The sequence below is a fragment of the Aotus nancymaae genome, unplaced genomic scaffold (assembly GCF_030222135.1).
Source record: "Aotus nancymaae isolate 86718 unplaced genomic scaffold, 86718_ANA_hifiasm-v0.15.2.pri h1tg000014l, whole genome shotgun sequence".
NCBI lineage: Eukaryota > Metazoa > Chordata > Mammalia > Primates > Aotidae > Aotus > Aotus nancymaae.
In genome coordinates, this window is record NW_026988425.1 from 120,827,584 (window position 1) to 120,850,445 (window position 22,862).

The window sequence follows — 22,862 nt, forward strand, 5'->3', positions numbered from 1 at the left end:
TTTGTGCCTCGATTTTCTTCTGTTGTAAAACAGGGATGATACCACATTTCAATGATTCTTAGACTCACTTTTCGGGTACCATTTATAATTTTAACATCTCAAATCAAGATTTTTCTTATAATCAATGGTATGCCATTTTTCTTTTTTAGTAGCACATAAAATAATGGTATGTTTTACAATCAGTGAAGTCTTATAGATTTGATAAAATACAGTTATATCCACCATTCAATTCTTTGAGGATTGGAGTTAGTGAGTAATTGCTTAGTTCAATAAATGGTGAATTTGTCTTTATTTGTACTTTTTTCCTACTAGTCTCTTTGCCTCCTATATTGTATCCTAAAACTATCCTTTACACACCTGCCTAATGATGTATTTAAAAATTTATTTGTGACTAATTCCCTTGCTTAAGTGATGGATACCCCCACCTGCAGTGATTCTTGAGGAGAAGGACATGCTTCACTCCCCTCCACCACCTTCCTCAAAATCCTGTGATAGTTCAGTGACACTTAGTGATTGAGGGAAGGGTATCATTCAAGTGAATTTTCATGAATTTTTTTTTAAAAAGTTAGGGACCACGGCCAATAGTGTGAAGCTACAGCCCCTTCTCATGTACAGAGACCTCCATGAACATGCCAGCCTGCCTCTGGGCATGCTGTCTCAGGCTGGGCATGCTCATGGAGGTCTTTGTACTTTACGCTCCAATGATACTGAACTATTTATGTGACTTGTCTTTAGCGATGTTACAGTTTCGTAAGTCTTTGATCCAATATGTGAAGGGCAAGCGGATGGAATGAGGCCCAGGTCTGTTCCATGGGCAGCAATTTAGAGGGAGCAGGAACTGTGGGGATGGAGACCGTCTCCTTAGAAACAGGTTTGTGAGGTCTAGGTATGGCATTTGGATTTTTTTTTTTTTTTTTTTTTGGTAGCCTAATTGTGCTTCACTTATCTGCCTGCCTATGTGGTCAGCTTAGGTGGAGTGATAGAATCCCAGGGTAGAGGGCAGGGACTTATTCGCTGTTGCTCCAGAGGGCACAGGTAGGATCAGGGTGGAAATTATTTGATGCTTATAGTACCTCAGTGCAGTTAAAAACTCTCTGACAGTTGTTGCTGCTCAACAGCTGACTGAGCAGCTTGCAGACAGTAGTGTACTCTCTTAATAGAGGCAAAGGATCTGTCACCAGAGTGCAGGATCTGTACTATTGCAGGAGCCAAAGAACAGAGTCCTGCACTGAGAAGGAGATTGGTCAAGATGACTTTTATTAATGACTACCAGGCTCACCAGCATCCATCACATTACTAAGAACCAAGAATCTTAGATACCTAAGTGTCTCATTTATTTCCTACATCATCCTTTTTCATCTTTAGAATAAGCCTGGCAGCTAAGAACTCTGGTTCTCCCTATTTTACAGATGAAGAAACTGAGGTTTATTGGTAGGAAGCCTCATTTCTTCTAAGGTCATACAGCTGGTAAGTGATAGAACCAGATTTAGATCCTGGACTCTGATTCTGGACCCGCTCCCTCTACACTCTGCAATGCTGCCTGTAGTGTTTCTGCCTGCTTTGGCATCTTAAATGTGGGGAAAATGTGTTTGTGTCATGTTTTGTTGGCAGATAAGCAACCTAGGAAGGATAAAATTCAAGAGGACAAGGTCTGGATCGTTTTTATACTTAGCCCTGTGCTTGGTATTTGGGACCAGCAGTGCAAACAGGTAGGAGCCAAAGGAGGATGAAACACTGGGCTAGAAAGAAAAAGTCCTGCTAGAACATTAAAAAAAAAAAAAAAGTGATTTCACAGAGAACCCTGACTCATAATAGGAACTGATTGTTTTAAGGAAGTAATAATAGGTAGTAAGTATACTTTGCTGCGGTCAACTATATATACTCAAAGAGCATAAAACATGAAGCCAGTGAGTGAGTGATTCTTGTATTAATTAAAAAAGAAGATGAACCAGGCTCAGTGGCTCATGCCTGTAATCCCAGCACTTTAGGAGGCCAAGGCATGCAGATCACGAGGCAAGGAGTTCAAGACCAGCCTGGCCAACATGGTGAAACCCTGTCTCCACTAAAAATACAAAAATTAGTCAGCGTGGTGGCACATACCTGTCATCCTAGCTACTCAGGAAGCTGAGGCAGGAGAATTGCTTGAACCCGGGAGGTGGAGGTTGCAGTGAGCCAAAATCATGCCACTACACTCCAGCCTGGGCAACAGAGTGAGACTCTGTCTCAGAAAGAAAAAAAAGCTGAATTAGTCAAGCATGGAGAATAATAAATGAGTTGCTAGGTAATTTGCCATTCCCTCTGCCTGGATGCCTTCTCCTTCATTTGCCAGTTAGTTTTAAGGCCACCCTTCTCTGAACTGACATAGCACTTTGTACTTGGATCATAGTATTTATCACACACTTCCTTTTATTATAGTTAATTCTGTACAGGTTTAATCTTGCTTGCTTGATTCTAAACCCTTTAAGAACAGGGTCCACATCTTATCTTCATTTCCTTCTTCCAGCTCCTATCATTCTGTGATGTTAAGCATTTTCGAAAATAGACATTGTTAGAGATTATGTTCTTTTAGTGAAAAATTGGCCAAGTGCTGTAATCCCAGCACTCTGGGAGGTTGAAGCAGGAGGCTTGCTTGATCCCAGGAGTTTAAGAGCAGCCTGGACAACATGGTGAAACCCTGTCTCTACAAAAAATGCAAACGTTAGCTGGGCATGGTGATGCACTCCTGTGGTCCTAGCTACTCAGGAGGCTGAGGTGGGATCACTTGAGCCTGGGAGGTCAAGGCTGCAGTGACCCATGATCACACCACTGCTCTCCAGCTTAAGTGATCATGACAGAGCAAGACCCTGTCTCAAAAAAAAAAAAGAAAAGAAAAAGAAAAATCAGTGAATGCCTTGAACCTAACACACCACCTTTTTTGTGGTAGGTACAGTGGGCTCGCTGAAACAAATCAGGGCTACGGATTGAATGTCTTGTGGGATTTTATGACAAGACGACATCTAGAGAAAACCATGGAAATGTCCAGTCTGAAGATCCAAAAGTTTATAAAAGTGATTCAGAAGACACTAGAGCAGGTGAAAGGGAAAACAGAACTTTACAAAGCAAGTTGCTTTCTTGGGTTTCTTCAGATCTGCTTAGGACCAGACAGCTCTGTGTGCCTGAGAGTTCCTGAAGGAATCGCAGCATTAAAATACAGTTTATTAGTAGATACTAACAGTGAGGTGCAAAAAAGCACTTCCCCTCCCAAAAAAAGCTCAGTTAGTTCAGAATATCCTTTTTTAGAAATCATGGGAGTGTGTAATACACTTTTGAAGGTTTCTATTAAAATGATTTAATGGTGATTTTATGTCAACTCTTTCGTGCATAGTTTTGTCTCCTTAACTAGAAGTCAGCTTTTCAGTGCGTGAAATATGCCTGCTACTTGTTCTTGTGCTCCATACAGTTCACTGCAGTTATACCTACAGAGACATCCAGCCAACAGTCACTGAATCTAGCTACATATGTTCATTTTTAGGCAAAAGAGATGCAAGGGAATGAGGCTAGGCAGTCCTTGGCAGGTTTTAAAACACCGATGAAACATTGGACTTTGTAATGAAAATGTGAGTAAGAGAGAAAAAGGCATATGTACCAGGTCCTCAATTCTACTCATAAAGATATCTCCTTCCCCTTTTCATTTCTTTCTAAAATGAATGATATGGGAACTAGAGTCTGACTCCGGGCCAAGCTGACTCTCAGATGATTTTCTCTTCCCCTGTCAGTGCTGAGTCCACTCAGAGCATCTTGTTACCCTTTGGCTCATTAATAGCCACCATGCCTTCCAAGTATAGACAAGAAAATGATGCATTTTCTGCCTCTCAGCAGTCTCTTCCCTACTTATTCTCTGAAGACCTTTCCTAGGAATTAATGAAACCAGCTATGCCATGAAGGAGTAGAAAAAGCTACCAGCGCTCAGCTTTTTATATGGTAGACTAGATGTCTTGTCAGTGATGAATAATTCTTTTTTAAAGCTTGACTCTTGCAGAATTGGCATCCTCATGTTTTCATACAAGCACTGTGACCATGCTCTTTTATATTTTATTGGTATTTTGCATATAACACATTTATTTTGAGAAAGACTCCACAGTGGGAGCGTGAACCCCTGTCTTTTGTAGCACAACAGGCATTTGCCCTCCAATGCAAGTCACCTGGAGAGGGATTGATGTAGATTAGAGGTTTCTATGAATGCGATTAAGCTTGGGATATAGTGTGCATTAACGTGTTGCTAGTGTCTCAAAAGATTTTACTTGCCTTCTCTGCCTGTTAGATGGGATCCTGCCATCCCAATCCAGAACTACATTTTATTATAGAAACAGTATTGTTCATATTAGGTGTAGTGACAAGGGCGCTCTCTGGTACCACATTTTGGGTAGCTTTATGAATTTAAGTCTGCTTTCATGAGCTGCTAGCCTGAGAACGTTACTTACTACATTTATAGAAAAATGCATTGTAAATTTAAATACTTAAACTTTTGGAACATGACCCATTTAAGGTTTGGAGACTATGTGGTTTTGTTTTTTTGTTTGTTTTTGAGACAAAGTCTCACACAGTTGCCTGGGATGGAGTGCAATGGCGCAATCTTGGCTCACTACAACCTCCACCTCCTGGGTTCAAGCGATTCTCCTGCCTCAGCCTCCCAAGAAGTTGAGATTACAGGCGCCTGCCACCACACCCGGCTAGACTATGTGTTTTCACTAGAGTAAAAAGTAATTGCTTATGCCTTCTTTATTATCTTCAGGTTTCAGATCAGTCTGTTTTTTTTTTGTTTTTTTTGAGACGGAGTTTCGCTCTTGTTACCCAGGCTGGAGTGCAATGGCACGATCTCGGCTCAACACAACCTCCGCCTCCTGGGTTCAGGCAATTCTCCTGCCTCAGCCTCCTGAGTAGCTGGGATTACAGGCACGTGCCACCATGCTCAGCTAATTTTTTGTATTTTTAGTAGAGACGGGGTTTCACCATGTTGACCAGGATGGTCTTGATCTCTTGACCTCGTGATCCACCCGCCTCGGCCTCCCAAAGTGCTGGGATTACAGATCAGTCTATTTTTAAGTGATGATGTCTGTTGACATGGGATTCGATTCAGAACTTTCTTTGATTTTAGTGAGAAACAACCAGGGATGGAACCCTTGAAGATCATGGAATCCTCTGACCTTCCGGAGGGCTGTTGCAACCGACTGGTCTCCACCTCTGGTAGTTCCAGAGCTAGGTTCCTGAGGCACATCTTAAAGTGACACTTTTATCTTTCCTCTTAGACTCATATTTTCCTCTTAGAGTCAATTCTGATATGAAACTAGCAGGCTCATTTTACATTTTAATCTTTTTTTTTTTTGAAACAGGATCTCACGCCGGGCGCGGTGGCTCACGCCTGTAATCCCAACACTTTGGGAGGCTGAGGCGGATGGATCACGAGGTCAAGAGATTGAGACCATCCTTGTCAACATGGTGAAACCCCGTCTCTACTAAAAATACAAAAAAGTAGCTGGGCATGGTGGCGCGTGCCTGTAACCCCAGCTACTCAGGAGGCTGAGGCAGGAGAATTGCCTGAACCCAGGAGGCGGAGGTTGCAGTGAGCCGAGATCACGCCATTGCACTCCAGCCTGGGTAACAAGAGCGAAACTCCGTCTCAAAAAAAAAAAAAAGAAACAGGATCTCACCGTCTCCCAGGCTGGAGTACAGTGATGCAATCACAGTTCACTGCAGCCTTGACTGCCAGGCTCAAGTGATCCTCTTACCTCAGCCTACCAAGTAGCTGGGACTACAGGCTTGTGCCACCATGCCCAGCTAGTTTTGTTTTGTTTTGTTTTGAGATGAAGTTTCGCTCTTGTTGCCCAGGCTGGAGTACAATGGTATGATAATCAGCTTACTGCAACCTCTGCCTCCTGGGTTCAAGCAATTCTCCTGCCTCAGCCTCGAGAGTAGCTGGGATTACAGGTATGTGCCACACCACGCCCAGCTAATTTTGTATTTTTAGTAGAGACGGGGTTTCTCCATGTTGGTTAGACTGGTCTCGAACTCCCAACCTCAGGTGATCCACCTGTCTGGCCTCCCAAAGTGCTGGGATCACAGGCATGATCCACCGCACCTGGCAGCCTAGCTAGTTTTTAAACTTTTTTTTAAATAGCGACACAGTTCTCACTATGTTGGTCAGTCTGATCTTGAACTCCTGGGCTCAAGCAGTCCTCCGTCCTAGGCCTCCCAAAACGCTGGGATTACAGGCATGAGCCATTATGCCTGGTCTTAATCTACTTTTGTCTGTAGAGGTTAACTTTGTGTTGCAGACAGTAAGTGGGTCCAGTTACAGAAGCAAGTACCTTAAGGGATGGAGGATGAGGTGACAGCATCCTAGACAAGAAAAAATGAGACCAAGTGTGGTGGCTAACACCTGTAATCCCAGCACTTTGGGAGGCTGAGGTCGACAGATCACCTGAGGTCAGAAGTTTGAGACCAGCCTGGCCAACATGGTAAAACCCCATCTCTACCAAAAAAATAGAAAAATTAGGCGTGGTGTTGTGCGACTGTAGTCCCAGCTACTAAGGAGGCTGAGGCAGTAGGATCACTTGAATCCGGGAGGTAGAGGTTGCAGTGAGCCAAGATCATGCCACTACACTCCAGCCTGGGTGACAGAATAAGACCCTGTCTCAAGAAAAAAAAAAATGAGGAGACACAGATGTCCAGAGGTGTTGGGGGAGTGGAGAGACTCAACAGCAGGTTAAATTGTCTTTAGAGGAACTGACATTTTGACTACAATACTCATTCCTACTGTTGACTGTTTTGAGGGGTTCCGAGAGGAAACTTTAAATGGAACAGAGCTAAAAACACCAACTTTCACTCACTAAAATGTGGCCATAAACTTATGTATCTTGATCTTGGAAAACATCAGTATCTGTGCCTCATTTTACCTTTTTAGATTTCAGATTTATCAACCAAAGTATTTTCTCTATTGCCTTCCCCTTATATCAAGATATCCTGTTGGTTTATTGGGGTTATTCTAATCTTTATGTCAGATGAAACTCATCCTGGTTGTAATTATTTTTAGGTTAAATTACCATTGGATTTGGCAAGAACTAAAATATCAGTAGCACTTTTTGTTTTTTTTTTAAATAGAGATGGGGTTTCTCCATGTTAGTCAGGCTGATCTCAAACTCCCGACCTCAGGTGATCCGCCTGCCTTGGCCTCCCAAAGTGCTGGGATTTCAGGCGTGAGCCACCGTGTCCAGCCGCAGTTTTGTTTAAACTCTGTTAACAAACACTTCTGAATGAATTTTGCTAGTGTCATTATATCCCATGCTTGCTGAGTAGAAAGGAATTATTATTATTTGATAATTCATATTTGTTCAGTGCACACTGTCTGAGGCTGGGTTTAGGCCTCTCGAAGACATAGCCTCTTGCCACATCTCAGATTTGCCTTCCCTGCTAGCCTCCCTGTGTTGGTTTGTGACTTTATCTCAGCGTTCTCAGGTATTTACCTAGATTTCTGCGGGCATCCTCAAGGTCAGCCCATCAGCCAACTTCTGTTGTTTAACAGAACCCTTCTTTGTGCCCTAACTGTACCTCTAGTTCTTTAGGTACATGAGTTCAGTATTGGTTCCTGACTGCTTGCTCCCCACACCCATGCTTGGCAGCCTCCAACTTTCTCACATCCCCTCTATCTCCACTCAGAGAAATGTTAGCCGTCTTTCATGGTCAGCTTCATATTCAGTGGACAAGTCTGAACTGACCAGCAGGATTAATACGGGCAGCTGTTTGTTCATCCGTTGCTCACTTACACCACTTGAGTCATTTTGCTTACCAAAGGTCAGTTGTGATGTTTCCAGATCTGTTTATGCCAGTAAACTGACTGTAATTATGTAATTGATTAAATAATACACAGATTAAACTATGAGGTAGAAAAGAAAATTATTCTGGCTGTGCATGGTGGCTCATGCCTGTAATCCTAACACTTTGGGAGGCCAAGGTGGGAGGATTTCCTGAGCTCAGGAGTTCAAGACCAGTCTGGGCAACGTGGTGAAACGCCGTCTCTACTAAAAATAAGCTGGGTGTGGTGGCGGGCACCTGTAGTCTCAGCTATTTGGGAGGCTAAGGCAAGAGAATCATTTGAACCTGGGAGGCAGAGGCTGTAGTGAACCGAGATTGCGCTACTGCACTCCAGCTGGGCAACAGAGTAAGACTCTGTTTCCAACAACAACAACAAAAAAGTAAAATAAAATTATTCTATGAAAACTAAGAAGAATGCTTTGGAAGGACAAATTACTTTAAAAAGGCAATGAAGTTGAATTAGGTTTGGGCAAGATAACTATGGAAGAGTGCAGGTAGAGGGATCCTGAAAATCTAGGGTCTCTGTACTTACTGTTTCATCACAGTCTGACATCTAACTTCAGAGAAACTGGAAATTGTAGATGATGCCTTCCAGGTGAGTTTTTTGCAACATTTTAATGGCATAGAACTCTACTCAGCAGAAGAGATCCTTTTGGGCTGGGCACCTGTAATCCCAATACTTTGAGAAGCTGCAGTGGGAGGATCCCTTGAGCTTAGCACTCAAGACCAGCCTGAGCAACATAGCAAGACCTCATCTCCACTTAAAAATTAAAAAAAAAAAAAAAAGAAGAAGAAGCTGGGCATGTTAGCACATGCCTGTAGGCCCAGTTACTCAGGAGGCTGAGGCAGGAGGATTGCTGGAGCCCAGGAGTTCAAGGCTGTAGGCTGCAGTGAGCTATAATCATGCCCCTGCACTCCAGCCTGTGTGACAGAACAAAACCCTGTCCCAAAAAAAGAAAAGAAAAAGAAAGAAGAGTTTTTTTTGGCCCTAGTGAAAAGTTTACTGGCTCTCAAAATTTTGTTTATAGCAAATGATGATAGGTTTGGACCTTTACGGGAAAAGTCACAGTAAAAGTCAGATTAACTATATCTTCATAATTTAGTTAGCAGTTTTAAATGCTGTCCATGGACTCTCCGTTGCTGAGGGTGAGGTAATCAGTGTTTGTATTCTGCTTCCCTCCTTTTTTCCCCTCATCTCTTCCTAGTTTTTGCTAGCTGAAATTTTCTACATTGTCAAAGCATGTAGTATTTATGCTCTGTTGTTACCCTAATCCTATTTTAGTCTTAGACCTACAGTTAAGTAGTTTCATTGCTCACCATAAGACTTTCTGCCATAGTTTTTTTTTTTGAGACGGAATTTCATTCTTGTTGCCCAGGCTAGAGTGCAGTGGCGTGATCTTGGCTCACTGCAACCTGCTCCTGGGTTCAGGCAATTCTCCTGCCTCAGCCTCCCAAGTAGCTGGTATTATAGGCACACGCCACTACTATCCAGTTAATTTTTGTATTTTTAGTAGAGACAAGGTGTCACCCTGTTGGCCAGGCTGGTCTTGAACTCCTGACCGCAAGTGATCCACCCACCTTGGTCTCCCAAAGTTGTGGGATTACAGGCATGAGCCACCATGCCTGGCCCTGCCAAAGGTTTTCCAGTCACCTCTTGGTTGGCACAAGTGCTTCCTTTTGTAGATTCCTTAAGAAATACTTGGCCAGGTGTGGTCAAGTATTTTTGTGACAGAAACCCTGTCTCTACTAAAAGTACAAAATTAGCCGGTCATGGTGGTGCATGTCTGTAATCCTGACTGCCCTGGAGGCTGAGGCAAAAGAATCACTTGAACTCAGGAGGCAGAGGTTGTGGTGAGCTGAGATGCGCCATTGCACTCCAGCCTGGAAGAAAGAGCAAAGCTCCCGTCTCAAAAAAAAAAAAAAAGAAAAATAAATACTTGGGAACAATGGTCCCCATTCTGTTACCCTTGCTGGACAGTTGACTGTGGGTAAAGTCCTTGAGTCACACTTCTGTCCTTGAGAATTTTGTCAATATTGTTCCTTTTTTCCGTTAGCATGAAATATTAATGTGAACATTTTCATGATTTTGCCCCTCTTTTAAGTGATTTTATCTTTTTGCCTGGTTGCAGAAACCCAGAAATCTTACCTAAAGGTGTCTCTTGGCACTGCCTGTTCTGAATTTGTTTTCCTTGGGATACCGTGTGACCTTTCAATATGTAGACCCCAGTCCTTTTATAGTTCAGAAACATCTTAGATTCTATCTTTATGAACATATCTTTACATATTTTTCTCATTCATGTTAAAGTTTTCTTTTATGCAAATATCGCATCTCCTTTCCTGTCTTCTGTAACTGTTTCCTCTTTATTCCTTTTAGCTCTTTTTGGTTTCATTTATTTTTTTCCATTATCTCCCGTTTCTTCCTGGTGTGTTTTTAGCACACTACTGTCTCTTCTCCCTTCGCTTCTTCCAGTTTCACCTTCATTTCTGTAACAGTATTTTTCCTTTCACTTCTTTCCTCAGTTCTGCTCATATACAGCTTGTCTTCTCTTCTTGTCTCCCTGAGTCTGCCAAAGCTCTTGCATTTTGGCTTTGAGCTCTCGTTTCATGAGGCAGCTATTTTATCAAGTTTTGTTTTTTTGTTGTTGTGTAAAATATTGTATTACCACTTTATCTAGTCTATGGTCTTTTTCCAGTCTATGGTCTTAGTCTGCCGTTTGGTTTTCCTGTTTCTTTCCTAATTTTTTCTCGTATATTTATATAGATCCTGTTGAGGTTTTTTGTATATGCATCTTTAAATAGGTTTTTCAGGGACCAGCTGTTTACAGGATGCTTGTTGGGGGAGCTACCAAGACTGTGTTCTGGGCTGGCTGCCGTTGTTCCCTTGACTTAGGGTTCTGGGTGAGCCAGCCAATAGAAATAGGCAAGGTGTCTCTTAGCATCTCCACCTGCAAAGGATGTCTTCTCCACTGCCACAGAGTGTGAGGCAAATGTAGCTGGTGTGATTTCTCATTTAGCCTCTACTTGAGGTCCAAGGACGTTCCTGCCTTCTTAAAACAAGGAATTAATTTGGTACCAGAGTGTGTCCTTCACCCACAGGAAGTACATATTTTTGCAGATGTTTCTGATATCTCCAGCTCCTGTGTCCTCTCCCTGTAGCATTCTTTCTTCTTTTCCTTCTGTGAAGCGAAGGAGTCCCTGCCTGAGCTCCCTGCTTTTGACAGCTTTTCTACCTCTTTGAGGGTTTGGAATTTTGGATATCCTCTAGTTATAACAAAAATGGAGTTTGCATTTTTATTTCTTCCTTTTGCATTTGGAACACATTTTGAACAGCATTTGAAAACGCTGACTTTATGGTGCAGTGTTAAACAGAAGTTTTAACTGACTTTTTCTGTTAACCAGACTCTAGTCTCCACGACATCATATATTAGACCTTTTACTACACCTTCTCCATAAAGCCCCCACCATCACAGTGTTGTCCATCTTCCAAGTCCCTTTTTTTATTTGAGACGGAGTTTCACTGTTGTTACCCAGGCTGGAGTGCAACGGTGCAATCTCAGCTCACCGCAACCTCTGCCTCCTGAGTTCAAGCAATTCTCCTGCCTCAGCCACCTGAGTAGCTGGGACTATAGGCACGCACCACCACGCCCGGCTATTTTTTTGTACTTTTAGTAGAGACGGGGTTTCACCATGTTGACCAGGATGGTCTCAATCTCTTGACCTCGTGATCCACCTGCCTCGGCCTCCCAAAGTGCTGGAATTATAGGCGTGAGCCACTGCGCCCGGCCTCATCTTCCAAGTCCCTAAAGCCCAAGGAATATGTTACTCAGATCTGTGAAAAGCCTTTCATTCATTCAGCATGCCTACTCTGGGCATTGTTCTAGGCCTTGGACATAAAGCATGAAAGAATTAATACAAGATCTTGACACACCAAAGGCAAGTCTTACGATTTCATATGGACTAGGGGTCAGGGATGAATAGAATGGAAGACATAGTTTGGGATTCTGAGGAAGTATGATGTAAAGGGTAGAACATGAGCTCTGGAATCAACAGCATTCTACTACTAATATACATGACATTGGGATCATTTTATTTCCTTTTCCTCATATATAAAATGTATCAGTTTCTTCATACATAAAGTGAAGGCAGGCCGGGCACAGTGGCTCACTCCTGTAATCCCAGCACTTTGGGAGGCCAAGGTGGGCCGATCCTCATTAGGTCAGGGATCAGGACCATCTGGCTAACATGGTGAAACCCTGTCTCTACTAAAAATAAAAAAAATTAGCCAAGCATGGTGGTGGTGGACGCCTGTAATCCCAGCTACTTGGGAAGCTGAGGCAGGAAAATCACTTGAACCCAAGAGGCGGAGGTTGCAGTGAGCCGAGATTGTGCCATCGCACTCCAGCCTGGCGACAGAGAGACTCTGTCTCAAAAAAAAAAAAAAATGCAGGTATAGAGGACTATTTCTCTCCTTTTTTATTAAATTATGGTAAAATATGTAACATACAGTTTACTGTCTTCCCCATTTTTAAGCTGACAGTTCTGTGTCCACACTGTTGTGCAGTGGTCACCACCATCCGTCTCCAGAGCTCTTCATCTTGCAAAACAGCACCTCCGTACTGGAGCAGCATCTTCCTCTGCCCATGGCAGCCCCAGTCCAGTTTCTCTCTGAATTTGACTACTCTGGGTACCTCCCAGGAGTGAAATCACACAGTCTTCATCCTTTTGTGTGTGGGTCGTTTCACTTATCGTAGTATCTTCAAGGTTCATTTGTGTTGCAGCATGTGTCAGAATTCCCTTCCCTTTTACAGCGTCTTAATTCAGATGAAAAAAAAAAAAATTCCTTTCCTTTTGAAGGCTGCATAATATTCCGTTGCATTTATGTGGCACATTTTGTTGATGCATTCATTTGTTCATGGACAGTGGGGCTGCTTCCACCTTTTGGCTGCTGTGAATAATTCTGCTATGAACATGGGCGTGCACATTCTCTTCAAGTCCTTACTTTCAGTTCTTTTGAGTGTATACCAAAAGTGGAATTGCTGGACCATATGGTAATTCTGTTTTTAATTTTTTGAGGAACCACCATACTGTTTTCAGAGTCCTATTTCTTGATGGGGAAATATAAACAGTGGAATTTCCCCAGGGAATAATTTTAAAACTAGTCTTGTTTAACATTTTGTAAATTATCTAAATATGAGACTTTTACCATTAAATCTTCATTTGGATATAGCTAATGAATAATTCATATTATATAAAATGTGGAAACGTCTCATGAGAGTGTGTGTGTGTATGTAGACAGAACAGTGGTTGATAAGGCTGTGTGGGCACACATACAAGGAATACATTTGATTTATTTCACTGTGTCCTCAAGATCAGAAGTCCCTGCACTTACTGAGGGTAAAATACAGGGAGCCAAGCCGATGCCAGAGGATTTCAGATGCCAAAAGTGCACAAGTCCCAGACACGCAGACGTATCTTTCTTCTTCACTCTCCATTGCTTACAGAGTCAACTGCTGGTTGCCTCTAGACCCTAGACCAGTGGTTCTCAGCTGGGGTGAGTCTGCCTGTGAAACACATATGACACTTCTGGAGACATTTTTGATGGCCAAGCTGGAGGAGTGCCACTAGCACCTAATGAGTAGAGACCAGGGATGCTAGTGAACAGGCCACAGTGACAGCACAGCCCCACAGCAGAGGATTATCCGGCCCCAAATGTCACTAGCACCCGGGCTGAGAAGCCCTATTCCAGACCCAGACTACGTTCTCAGCCTTGTCTTAGCCTCTCTCTTGCATAAATAAAGTTGCCATCCCAGCCAGATCCAGGAGCTCCGCATACCTGCCCATACACCAGCTGAACTGCTCCTTCCAATGTCTTCTACCTGAATTTTTTTCCCCTGCTTCTCTGAGGTCAGAGCCTAGCTTCAGCCCTCCCACTGTCTCTGTGAAGCTCTCTCATCTCTCTAGCCACTGTTCCCTTTCTTCTCTGACCTCCCCTAGGACTATCCCAATCATTTGGCAATTAGTTAATAATAGAAGGTTGTACTTGCTATCTTACCAACTTGACCGAACACACTGGTACAGAGATTTGGCATTGTTTGACTACTAGCTGGATGGAACCTGAGCCCAAATGTGAGCCTCATGCTTAGAAAGGTGTTTATGCTGAATTTGCTTTCTAATCTAAGTGGTAAGAAATGAGGTGAGGATGGGTGCAAAGGAATTGGGCTCTGTCTTGCTCTGATCACATCCCTCCAATGGAGCACAGGCTGGAGGATCTGCCTTACGGAAGGTGGGAGACGTTCATTTCAGCTGCTTGGATAGGGATTATTCTGTCATAGTTGGACCTACTACTTAATGACAGTCAGTGTAGATGGTGATAATATTAATAGTGAAAGCCGTCATTTCTTACTTAGAACACAGTGTGTCCTGGGTACCAGGCTAGGCGCTGTACACACATTTATCTCATCCAGCCCTCACTGCAATCCTGGAAGGAAGCTGAAGCACTTTAAAGATAATTTGCCCAGGGCCACCCAGCTAGCAAGTAGCAGAGCCAGAATTTAAACAAGAGCTGTGTGACTTTGAAGCCTATGCTCGTGCTACCACTTCACTGCCTTGAGTGTAGCCAGGCATTTACTTCTATCCCTGCTGAGGGTAGAGATTCATATTGTGATGTGCCAAGACCTGGGAGGGACCCCTCATGGTATCCCAGGAGAGGTGGATGAGCAGGAGGGCGTGAGTGTCTGAGTTGTGAATCTGGCCCTGGTGTCATATCTGATCACTCTGCTGCTGCAGGACAAGGAAACCTTGTGGGTTACACCCTGAGCACCACAGACTTTCCTGACTCTTCTGGTTTCTGCTTCCCCTTTAGGTACACTACATCCTCCAGGAGGTGGTGATGGGTGGGATGGTGTTGGAAACAAACATGAATGAAATCGTGGCTCAGATTGAAGCTCAAAACAGGCTGGAGAAATCTGAGGTGAGCAAGCAGCTGTGCTCTAGCCCTGGCTGGTTAGAGAAAACCTGGGCAGAAGCAGGAGTGTGTATATGTGTTGGTTTGTGTTGCTGTGAAACCTCAGGAAATGTTTTATACTCATTTTCTTTCTTCGAGTCCATTGAAACTGATGGATTTAAAGATCAACCAGCCTTGAAAATTGAACAGGTAACAAGGTTTGAAACCTCAGACTTCAAGGGTAGAAGAGTGAATGGAAAAGCCAGATGGCAGAGGAAGGCACACAGCTTCTAGCCTGGGGGCTATGGACCATGTTTGTGGTTTGTAATTCCTTCTTTCAAAGCCGCTGGCTCCCTGGAGGGACCCAGAGCCCTCTCCTTCTATTGCAGTGCGGTTTCCCAGTTTCTGTGCTCTGTGAGTTTGATCTCCCAGCAGCCATTTCTCGTGGTGTCTTGCAGACCTCAGAGTTGCCAGTTTCCTTATTTCCAGTTAGCCTTATAAAAAACAACAGTAGAGTCTGGGCTAGGTTTGGAAATAACATACCCCAGTCCACCCCCACATGGTGCTGGTTTTGGTACAGATATTCACGTGAATTCTGTCCCTTCCCTCTGAGGTCTCTCCATCCCCTTCCTTAGCCTTACCAGGGTGCAGAGGTTACACATGTATACTTTCACATGCAGAAATAGCTACCAAATTACCTCTTTAATTATCTGAGTGTCTTAAAGAGCTTCTTTGCCTTGTATAATGGAACTTGATCTTGCGAAACCAGGAATTCTTCTTTCTGTGAGGACTGGCAGTCCTGCTGAAGAAGCTTTTCCAGACCACAGCTATTGTGGCAGCTATAGTTCTTTCAGAAATGTAGGCTGGGAAGACTCCAGGAATAGTAAGTGAGTCAGAGGCAAGGGGGTTAGAAATGAGAAGGAATGGAGACTTGCTGGGTGAGGGCGGAATCAGGTTGGTATCCAGAAAGAAAGCAATAGGGGAAGAAGGATTGTGAGACAGTCTTCATCCACCTTTCCCCTTCTCCCCACATGGGAGTGAGCCTGGCAGGTGGGGTTGGCTGTAGATGTCCGTACTCTTTGCACTGTGTCACCAGCCCTTCTGTATCTGTGACCCCCATCTTCTGCATGTTACTGACTCCCAGCTTGTTGCCACATGACACATGCAAAGCCAGCTCTCTTCATCTCACATTAGTTGGCAAGCAGTTGCCCTAGAGCTGTGACTTTCCTTTTCCTTTTAAGAATTTCCCTGTAACTTTGCACTTTTCAATAAGAGTCTTCAGTCTCTTGCAAAAAGTGCCCCTGACAAACCACCTGAGATTATTTCAGCATTTATTGAGTACCCACCATGCACCAGGCACTGTGAGATGCTGGTGCTGTGAAACTGCATGGGCCACACCCACCTCTGAGGAGCGGGTGTCTGGTGGGACTGCAGGCCTTGCATCCCTGCGCCAAACCCCATCTAACCTCAAGACTGTTTTGTTGGCTACTTTTGAGGAATAAGGGGGGAAATTAAAACTTCTGTTGTATGTGCTCAGTTTGGAATTTTTCTAGGGATCCCTCACCACCTGTTATTTTGTTTGCTTGTTTTGGTTTTTGCATTTTTTTTTTAGCATGAAGCAGATAACACTGAGAATTTGTCTGATACTCACCTCTCATTTCTTCTCAGGGTGGCCTTTCAGCAGCCCCTGCACGGGCCGTGTCTGCCGTGAAAAACATCAACCTGCCTGAGATTCCTCGGAACATCAACATTGGCGATCTCAACATTAAAGTTCCCAACCTGTCCCAGTTTGTCTGAGGGTCAAGGATTGGGCTGAAATTGAGTCCTTAAGGCAAGCAAAGATGAGCACATCTGGAAACAGAACCCATTTTGAGCCTTAGAAGAGGGAAGCCTCAGATCCCAGAACCTTTGTGTCTGGGGAAGACTGTTTGACATGGAATGGGGACGGGATTCCTGTTGGCCCAGTTCTCACATGTGCAGCCATGCCGCTCTCTGATGCACACGGCCACTGCAGATGTGAGAGGCCCTGCCTTCTTCAGCAGGAAGTCAGTGTGCCCAAGCCACTTGGACCTTTACCTCTCACACGGACTCTCCCAAGGGAGTGTCTTGCTTCCCAGAACCTTCTCAGTAGGGCTGAGCCCCTTCTCTCACTAGAGTCTTCGTCTCCTTAGCACCACAGGCTTCTGAGGTCTTCCCTTGCTGGTGAGGGGTCATAGGTAGGTAGAAAAGGGCTGGCCCTACAGATCTGGGGATGTGGTGAGTGGCAAGTAAGGACAGGATTTTAGGAGAACCAGAGTCACCCCCTGGCTATACTGAGATTGTTATACTCAGAATCCTTTTGTGTTTCTTTGAGATAGAGTCTTGCTGTGTTGTCCAGTCTGGAGTGGCAGTGGCAGGATCTCAGCTCACTGGAACCTCCACCTCCCGGGTTCAAGCAGTTCTCCTGCCTCAGCCTTCTCAGTAGCTGGGATTACAGGAACCCACCACCATACTTGGCTAATTTTTGTATTTTTAGTAGATACAGGGTTTCACCGTGTTAGCCAGGCTGGTCTCGAACTCCTGACCTCAAGCGATCCAGCCGCCTCGGCCTGCCAAAGTGCTGGCGTTACAAGCATGAGCTTCCGTGCCCGGTCTCCAGAATCCTCTTGTATCGCCATACCTTTTGATTACCACCTCTTGAAGAAGACGCTTCCTGCCCTGTCCCAGTCCCACTTCTGTTCTCACAGGTGTTATGTGCAGGACACAATCCAAATCATAAAGCTACCACAGGCCCACCACATTCCTGCTAATAGGGAGAGGGACCCTCCTCACTCACACATGCCACACAGAGGAGAGGTCCTGTGACTGTAGAAGGTTAAAGCTGACAACATGTGGAACATCCCAGAATTATGACTCTTCCCAAGTTTAAAATACATTCTCTTCACGGGAACAGAAGATTCGTTCTGTGTTATGAATGAGCTGCCTCCAAAGGAAACCCACTGCCACCTGTGCCAGCTTCTGGAGGGTGGGAACCTGAGCTGGTGTCACCCTTTTGGGGCCTGGACACGACACGCACTGGCTGGAAACTAGGAACAGGGCTGCCTCATTCTTTGAGTCTCATCGGACTGGCAGCCCGCATCTGTGGAGAGTGCAGTCAGTGGCTTTGTGATCTATGGAATAGTTAGAGGACAGTAACCCATTTCCTGCTTCTACCTGATCGCATCACGCCCTGCTGGGCCGTACCCCAAACAGCCCCCTTTCTGCTAGGCCTGGCCATGGCCCCGTACTTGCCACATCGAGGATTAAGTCGGGGTATCTTGAGCCCTCTCAGATCCTTGTTTATTCAGGCCTCTGCCACATACAGAGCCAGCCGTCTCTCCCCACCACCTCCACCACCATGGAGCCCACTTGGTAAAACCCTCTTGGCCCAGCTTCACCAGAAAAGACAGCAAGGGAGCCAGGCTTGAACCAGCGCAGCTAAATCTCATCTTGTGGACCAGTCTTTAGTAAGGGTTTTCCAAATAGGATGCAGCAATGATGGACATGAATATTCAGATCAGTGGTGGGGCTAGTCCAAGTTTAGCAATAGCCAAACTGGAGAGTCTCTGAGGTATGAGAGTCCCAGAGGGATTTGTTGGCTCCTAGCAGATGTCCTGATTTTCACCTTCCTGAGTCTCCCCTCCCGCAAGAGGGGGCCAGTCTCACTGTGGTGATTGTTAGCCCAGGGTGCACCGTACTCACATGCCAGCATGGTGGCGTTGGCGCTGGCAGGCTGGTGAATGCCATCTTCAGGGTTACGACTCTCCCTTCTCTCCATCTGCAGTCTTTCAGCAGAAGTTGGCAGATGTGAAAACAGGCCCCCTGTAGGGAAGTAGTTCCATGAAAATGATTGATTCTTTCCAAAAGACTTAAAATTCTTTCCTATTTCAATTTTTCCTTTCAAAAAATGAAATACATTCATGTAGTTCAAAACTTAAGAAAACAAAAGTCTGTTCAGCAAAAGACACCCACTCTGTTTCCCCAAACACCGAGCCCCATGCCCCATGCCCCATCCTGATAGCAAGAAGTGTTTCCAGTTTAAAGGTTAAGAAACAAAGTCCCGGCTGGGTGTGGTGGTTCACGCTTGTAATCCCAGCACTTTGGAAGGCCAAGGCAGATGGATCACCTGAGGTCAGGAGTTCAAGACCAGCCTGACCAATATGGTGAAACCCCATCTCTAATTTAAAAAAAAAAAAAGAAAGTCCTTGGATTTTGATTTGGGATGTCTTCCTGAGAAGGTGTGAGCTGTGTTCCATTTGGCCATGGTGGTTGACCTCGGCCCACTAGGATCATGCCACCCTCTCCAGGGAGGAGGGCCTCCCCCTCACCCCGTGCAGTGGCACCCCTGCCTGGCACTGCCTGCCCTTGCTCAGCGTAACTTTCCTGTGGCACTCTGACAGACCAGAGATTTGGTTTCTGAAGTGACTGGCTGTTTACCCCTGCTGGGATATGAGTCCATTCAGGGCGCGGGGCTCATCTCTTGTTCAGCGCTGCATCCCAGCCGCTGTGCACCATGCCTGGTCCATGGTGTTCAATAAATCTCTGCTGGATGAGTGAATGGCTGAGGCAAACGGTGGCTCATTCTCACAGTCTCAGCATGCACTCTCCAGGGCCCTGTGCTCAGCTCTTGGGAAGGAGAACCAGGATGGTGGTGTTGGGAGCAGGAGATAGGGAGGACCCGATGATGGCCTGTGGAGCTGAGGGAGAGGAGGATGGCAGAGCTGGTGTTGGCAGGTGGAGACCATGTAACGAGGAGGCCCAAGGATGGGGCTCTTGAGAGGGAGGGAAGGGTTTGGGAGGGCAGCAGTCAGGAGTGGAGAGAGGGAGGGGCTGGGAGGGCAGCAGTCAGGAGTGGAGAGAGAGGAGGGGCCGGGAGGGCAGCAGTCAGGAGTGGAGAGAGAGGAGGGGCCGGGAGGGCAGTAGTTGGGAGTTTGGATGTGTATGTGGAACGCGTTAGGTTGGGGTTGCCCAGGCATCTCTGCAGGCAGATGTCCACCAGCCAGCTGGGAAACTGAGTGGGCAGGAGAGGAAGTGAGTGTCCACCCAGAGATGTTGATTGGAGCTGTGGCCGAGTGACAAGAGGGTTGAGGACTGAGCCATGGGCAGGGGAGAGGGGAGCATCTGGATAGTGGGGTGACTTCACATCAAGAGGGCACTTTCAACGGGGAGGGAGACCAGGAAGAGATGGCCTCTCTCAGGCCATCTGGCTTCAGTGCAAAGAATGAATGAAAAGGGAGAAAAGAAAAATTCTCAGGTGCAGTTAGGAGACTTTTGGTGGTGGCCCAGGCCAGACCAGGGCAGGACAATGGGATGGAGAGGAGTGGAGGATTTGCAGGACATTCTGGGGTTAGAATTGACAAGACTTGGGGATTGTCACTGGGCAGGGAGGGAGGCTTGAAGAAGGGAGGGACAGGGGATGACCAGGGCCTTGGTGGATCCGAGGGCCCTGCTGTGGGTGGGGCATTGTGGGAGGAGCAGGATGGAGGTGAATAACTTGAGTCTACGGAGAACACCCAGCACAGGAGGAGGCAACCATTCAGAGAGGAGGCTGGGATTAGGAGAGTGTGGAGGCCAGGGGAGGAGGAGGAGGCTGGGATTAGGAGAGTGTGGAGGCGGGAGGAGGAGGCTGGGATTAGGAGAGTGTGGAGGCCAGGGGAGGAGGAGGAGGCTGGGATTAGAGTGTGGAGGCCAGGGGAGGAGGAGGAGGCTGGGATTAGAGTGTGGAGGCCAGGGGAGGAGGAGGCTGGGATTAGGAGAGTGTGGAGGCCAGGTGAGGAGGAGGAGGCTGGGATTAGGAGAGTGTGGAGGCCAGGGGAGGAGGAGGAGGCTGGGATTAGGAGAGTGTGGAGACAGGGGAGGAGGAGGAGGCTGGGATTAGGAGAGTGTGGAGGCCAGGGGAGGAGGAGGCTGGGATTAGGAGAGTGTGGAGACAGGGGAGGAGGAGGAGGCTGGGATTAGGAGAGTGTGGAGGCCAGGGGAGGAGGAGGCTGGGATTAGGAGAGTGTGGAGGCCAGGGGAGGAGGAGGCTGGGATTAGGAGAGTGTGGAGACAGGGGAGGAGGAGGAGGCTGGGATTAGGAGAGTGTGGAGGCCAGGGGAGGAGGAGGCTGGGATTAGGAGAGTGTGGAGGCCAGGGGAGGAGGAGGCTGGGATTAGGAGAGTGTGGAGGCGGGAGGAGGAGAAGGCTGGGATTAGGAGAGTGTGGAGACAGAGGAGGAGGAGGCTGGGATTAGGAGAGACTGGAGGCCATGGGAGGAGGCTGGGATTAGGAGAGTGTGGAGGCCGTGGGCGGCGGGTTTCTGGGGCTCATGGGGATGGGGTTGTCAGTGGGTGGATGCACAGAGTGGGCTGTGGCCAAGAATGATTGAGATTTGGGGCCTGGTGGGTTTAGCTAGTCTCTTAAGTTTCCAAAATGGCCCCCACTCACCAGGCTCTGAATGGAGGACTCTGGCCCAGTTGGGGGTGACGACACCTGGGACAGCAGGCCAGGGTCGTGTGTGAAGCCCCTGCATGACCTCCAGTTTGTAGAAGGGGCTGAGTAATAATAGAGCAGCCAAAGTAGACATTCCTCCTGCCTGAAATATGTACTGCCCCTCCCCAGAGAGCACGGCACTCCACACACCTTTGCACCACGCTCGGCCATGTGATTTGCTTTGGTCAATGATGGGAGCATGAATGAGGGTGCCACCTCTAAGGAGAAAGCTGCAGAGTCAGCATGATGTTCCAGGGTTCACTTTTTATCTCTGCCAGGAGACAGGAAGTGTCCCAAATAAGGGCTGGACCTTCAACTTGGATCTCAGAGTGGAGATGACTTGCCCAGAGCTGCCATCAGTCAACCCATGACAGACATGCAGCATGAGCAAGACCTAAACCTGGTTGTAAGCCACTGATACCTTGGGGTTTGTGTTTTTTTGTTTTATTTTGTTTTGTTTTTGAAACAGAGTCCCACTGTGTCTCCCAGGCTGGAATGCAGTGGTCCAATTTCTGCTCACTGCAACCTCCAACTCCCAGGTTCAAGGAGTTCTCCTGCCTCAGCCTCCTGAGTAGCTGAGAGTACAGGTGCATGCCACCACACCTGGCTAGAAACCCTGTGCTTTTTAACCTTGGTTGGGAGGTGACTAGCAGACCAAGGGGCCAGGAGTGAGGGTCCCTAGGATTGAACATGGGCTACACAGAGAAACCCAGAGGCAGCCCCTGCTTAAACATGATGTTCCAAAGAGTGACACCTGGGACGAGGAGAAGGCGGACCGATGCCAGCCCCACAGAGTTCTCAGCAGCTCCTGGTGCCCTGGACGAGAGGGTACAGCATGGCATTGTGGAAGTCTGGGGCCAATTTGGACCTGCTTGAGAGCCAGCTGTCCACATTTCAGTCATGTCATGGGGCAGTCAAACATAGCTATCATTAAAAATTAAATTACATATGCTCACAAAGTATGTCAAAAGAGCAAAGGTAATATGCAACACAGCCACTTCCTGATGATGTGTTCACGCTTGACTATCATTTCTGCTTTTGAGACCGTCCACACCTCTTGTATCTGTGTGGTGGAGACGTCATACCGTGGTGTGCCATCCAGCACCTCTTCCCAACACCACATCCACAGCAGCTGGAAACTGGACAGGGCAGGGTTATTTATTTACACCATGGAAACTGGCAAATGCTAAGGTCAGGGCCAGCCCCCTGCACTGCACGCCCACTCTCTGCCCGTTGCTAAACACTGTTGTCATCACATCATTGAGCCCTAGGGTCTTGGGCCACCCCCATGGGAAGCAGCTGAAGGAGGGCCATGGAGCCAGAGGCTGTGAGGCCCAGGGCTGCTGGGAATGATGGTTATAAGATGGCCAGAGTGCACAGAGCCCTGCTGCCCCGCACGTTTCTCATGCATGCGCGCTCTCCACCACCACCCTGCAAAGCAAAGCACCACTACCACCTGCTGATGGGGAAACTGAGGCACAGAGAAGTGACTTACCCAAGGTCACCCAGCTAATAAGTGTCAGCCAGGATATGAAGCCTGATCCTAACGGCCACGCTGTGCCCCCTTCAAAGGTGCCAGTAT

The 22,862-nt window shown here is 46.5% G+C and overlaps 1 protein-coding gene across 5 annotated transcripts in view; it reads left to right on the forward strand.

The window, feature by feature from the left end:
* Positions 1-22,239, forward strand: part of AP3S2 (adaptor related protein complex 3 subunit sigma 2) — a 72,253-nt gene extending 50,014 nt beyond the window's left edge. For 3 of the 5 annotated variants that reach the window (XM_021674349.2, XM_021674351.2, XM_021674350.2), the window contains 2 exons: positions 14,711-14,818; positions 16,460-22,239. In XM_021674349.2, the coding sequence (XP_021530024.1) occupies positions 14,711-14,818; positions 16,460-16,588 (237 nt within the window). In that variant the 3' untranslated portion in view covers positions 16,589-22,239. Of the gene's footprint in view, positions 1-14,710; positions 14,819-16,459 lie in introns of those variants that run through there. The other 2 variants (XM_064376289.1, XM_064376290.1) reach the window with 1 other exon arrangement.
* Positions 22,240-22,862: the final 623 nt, after the last annotated feature.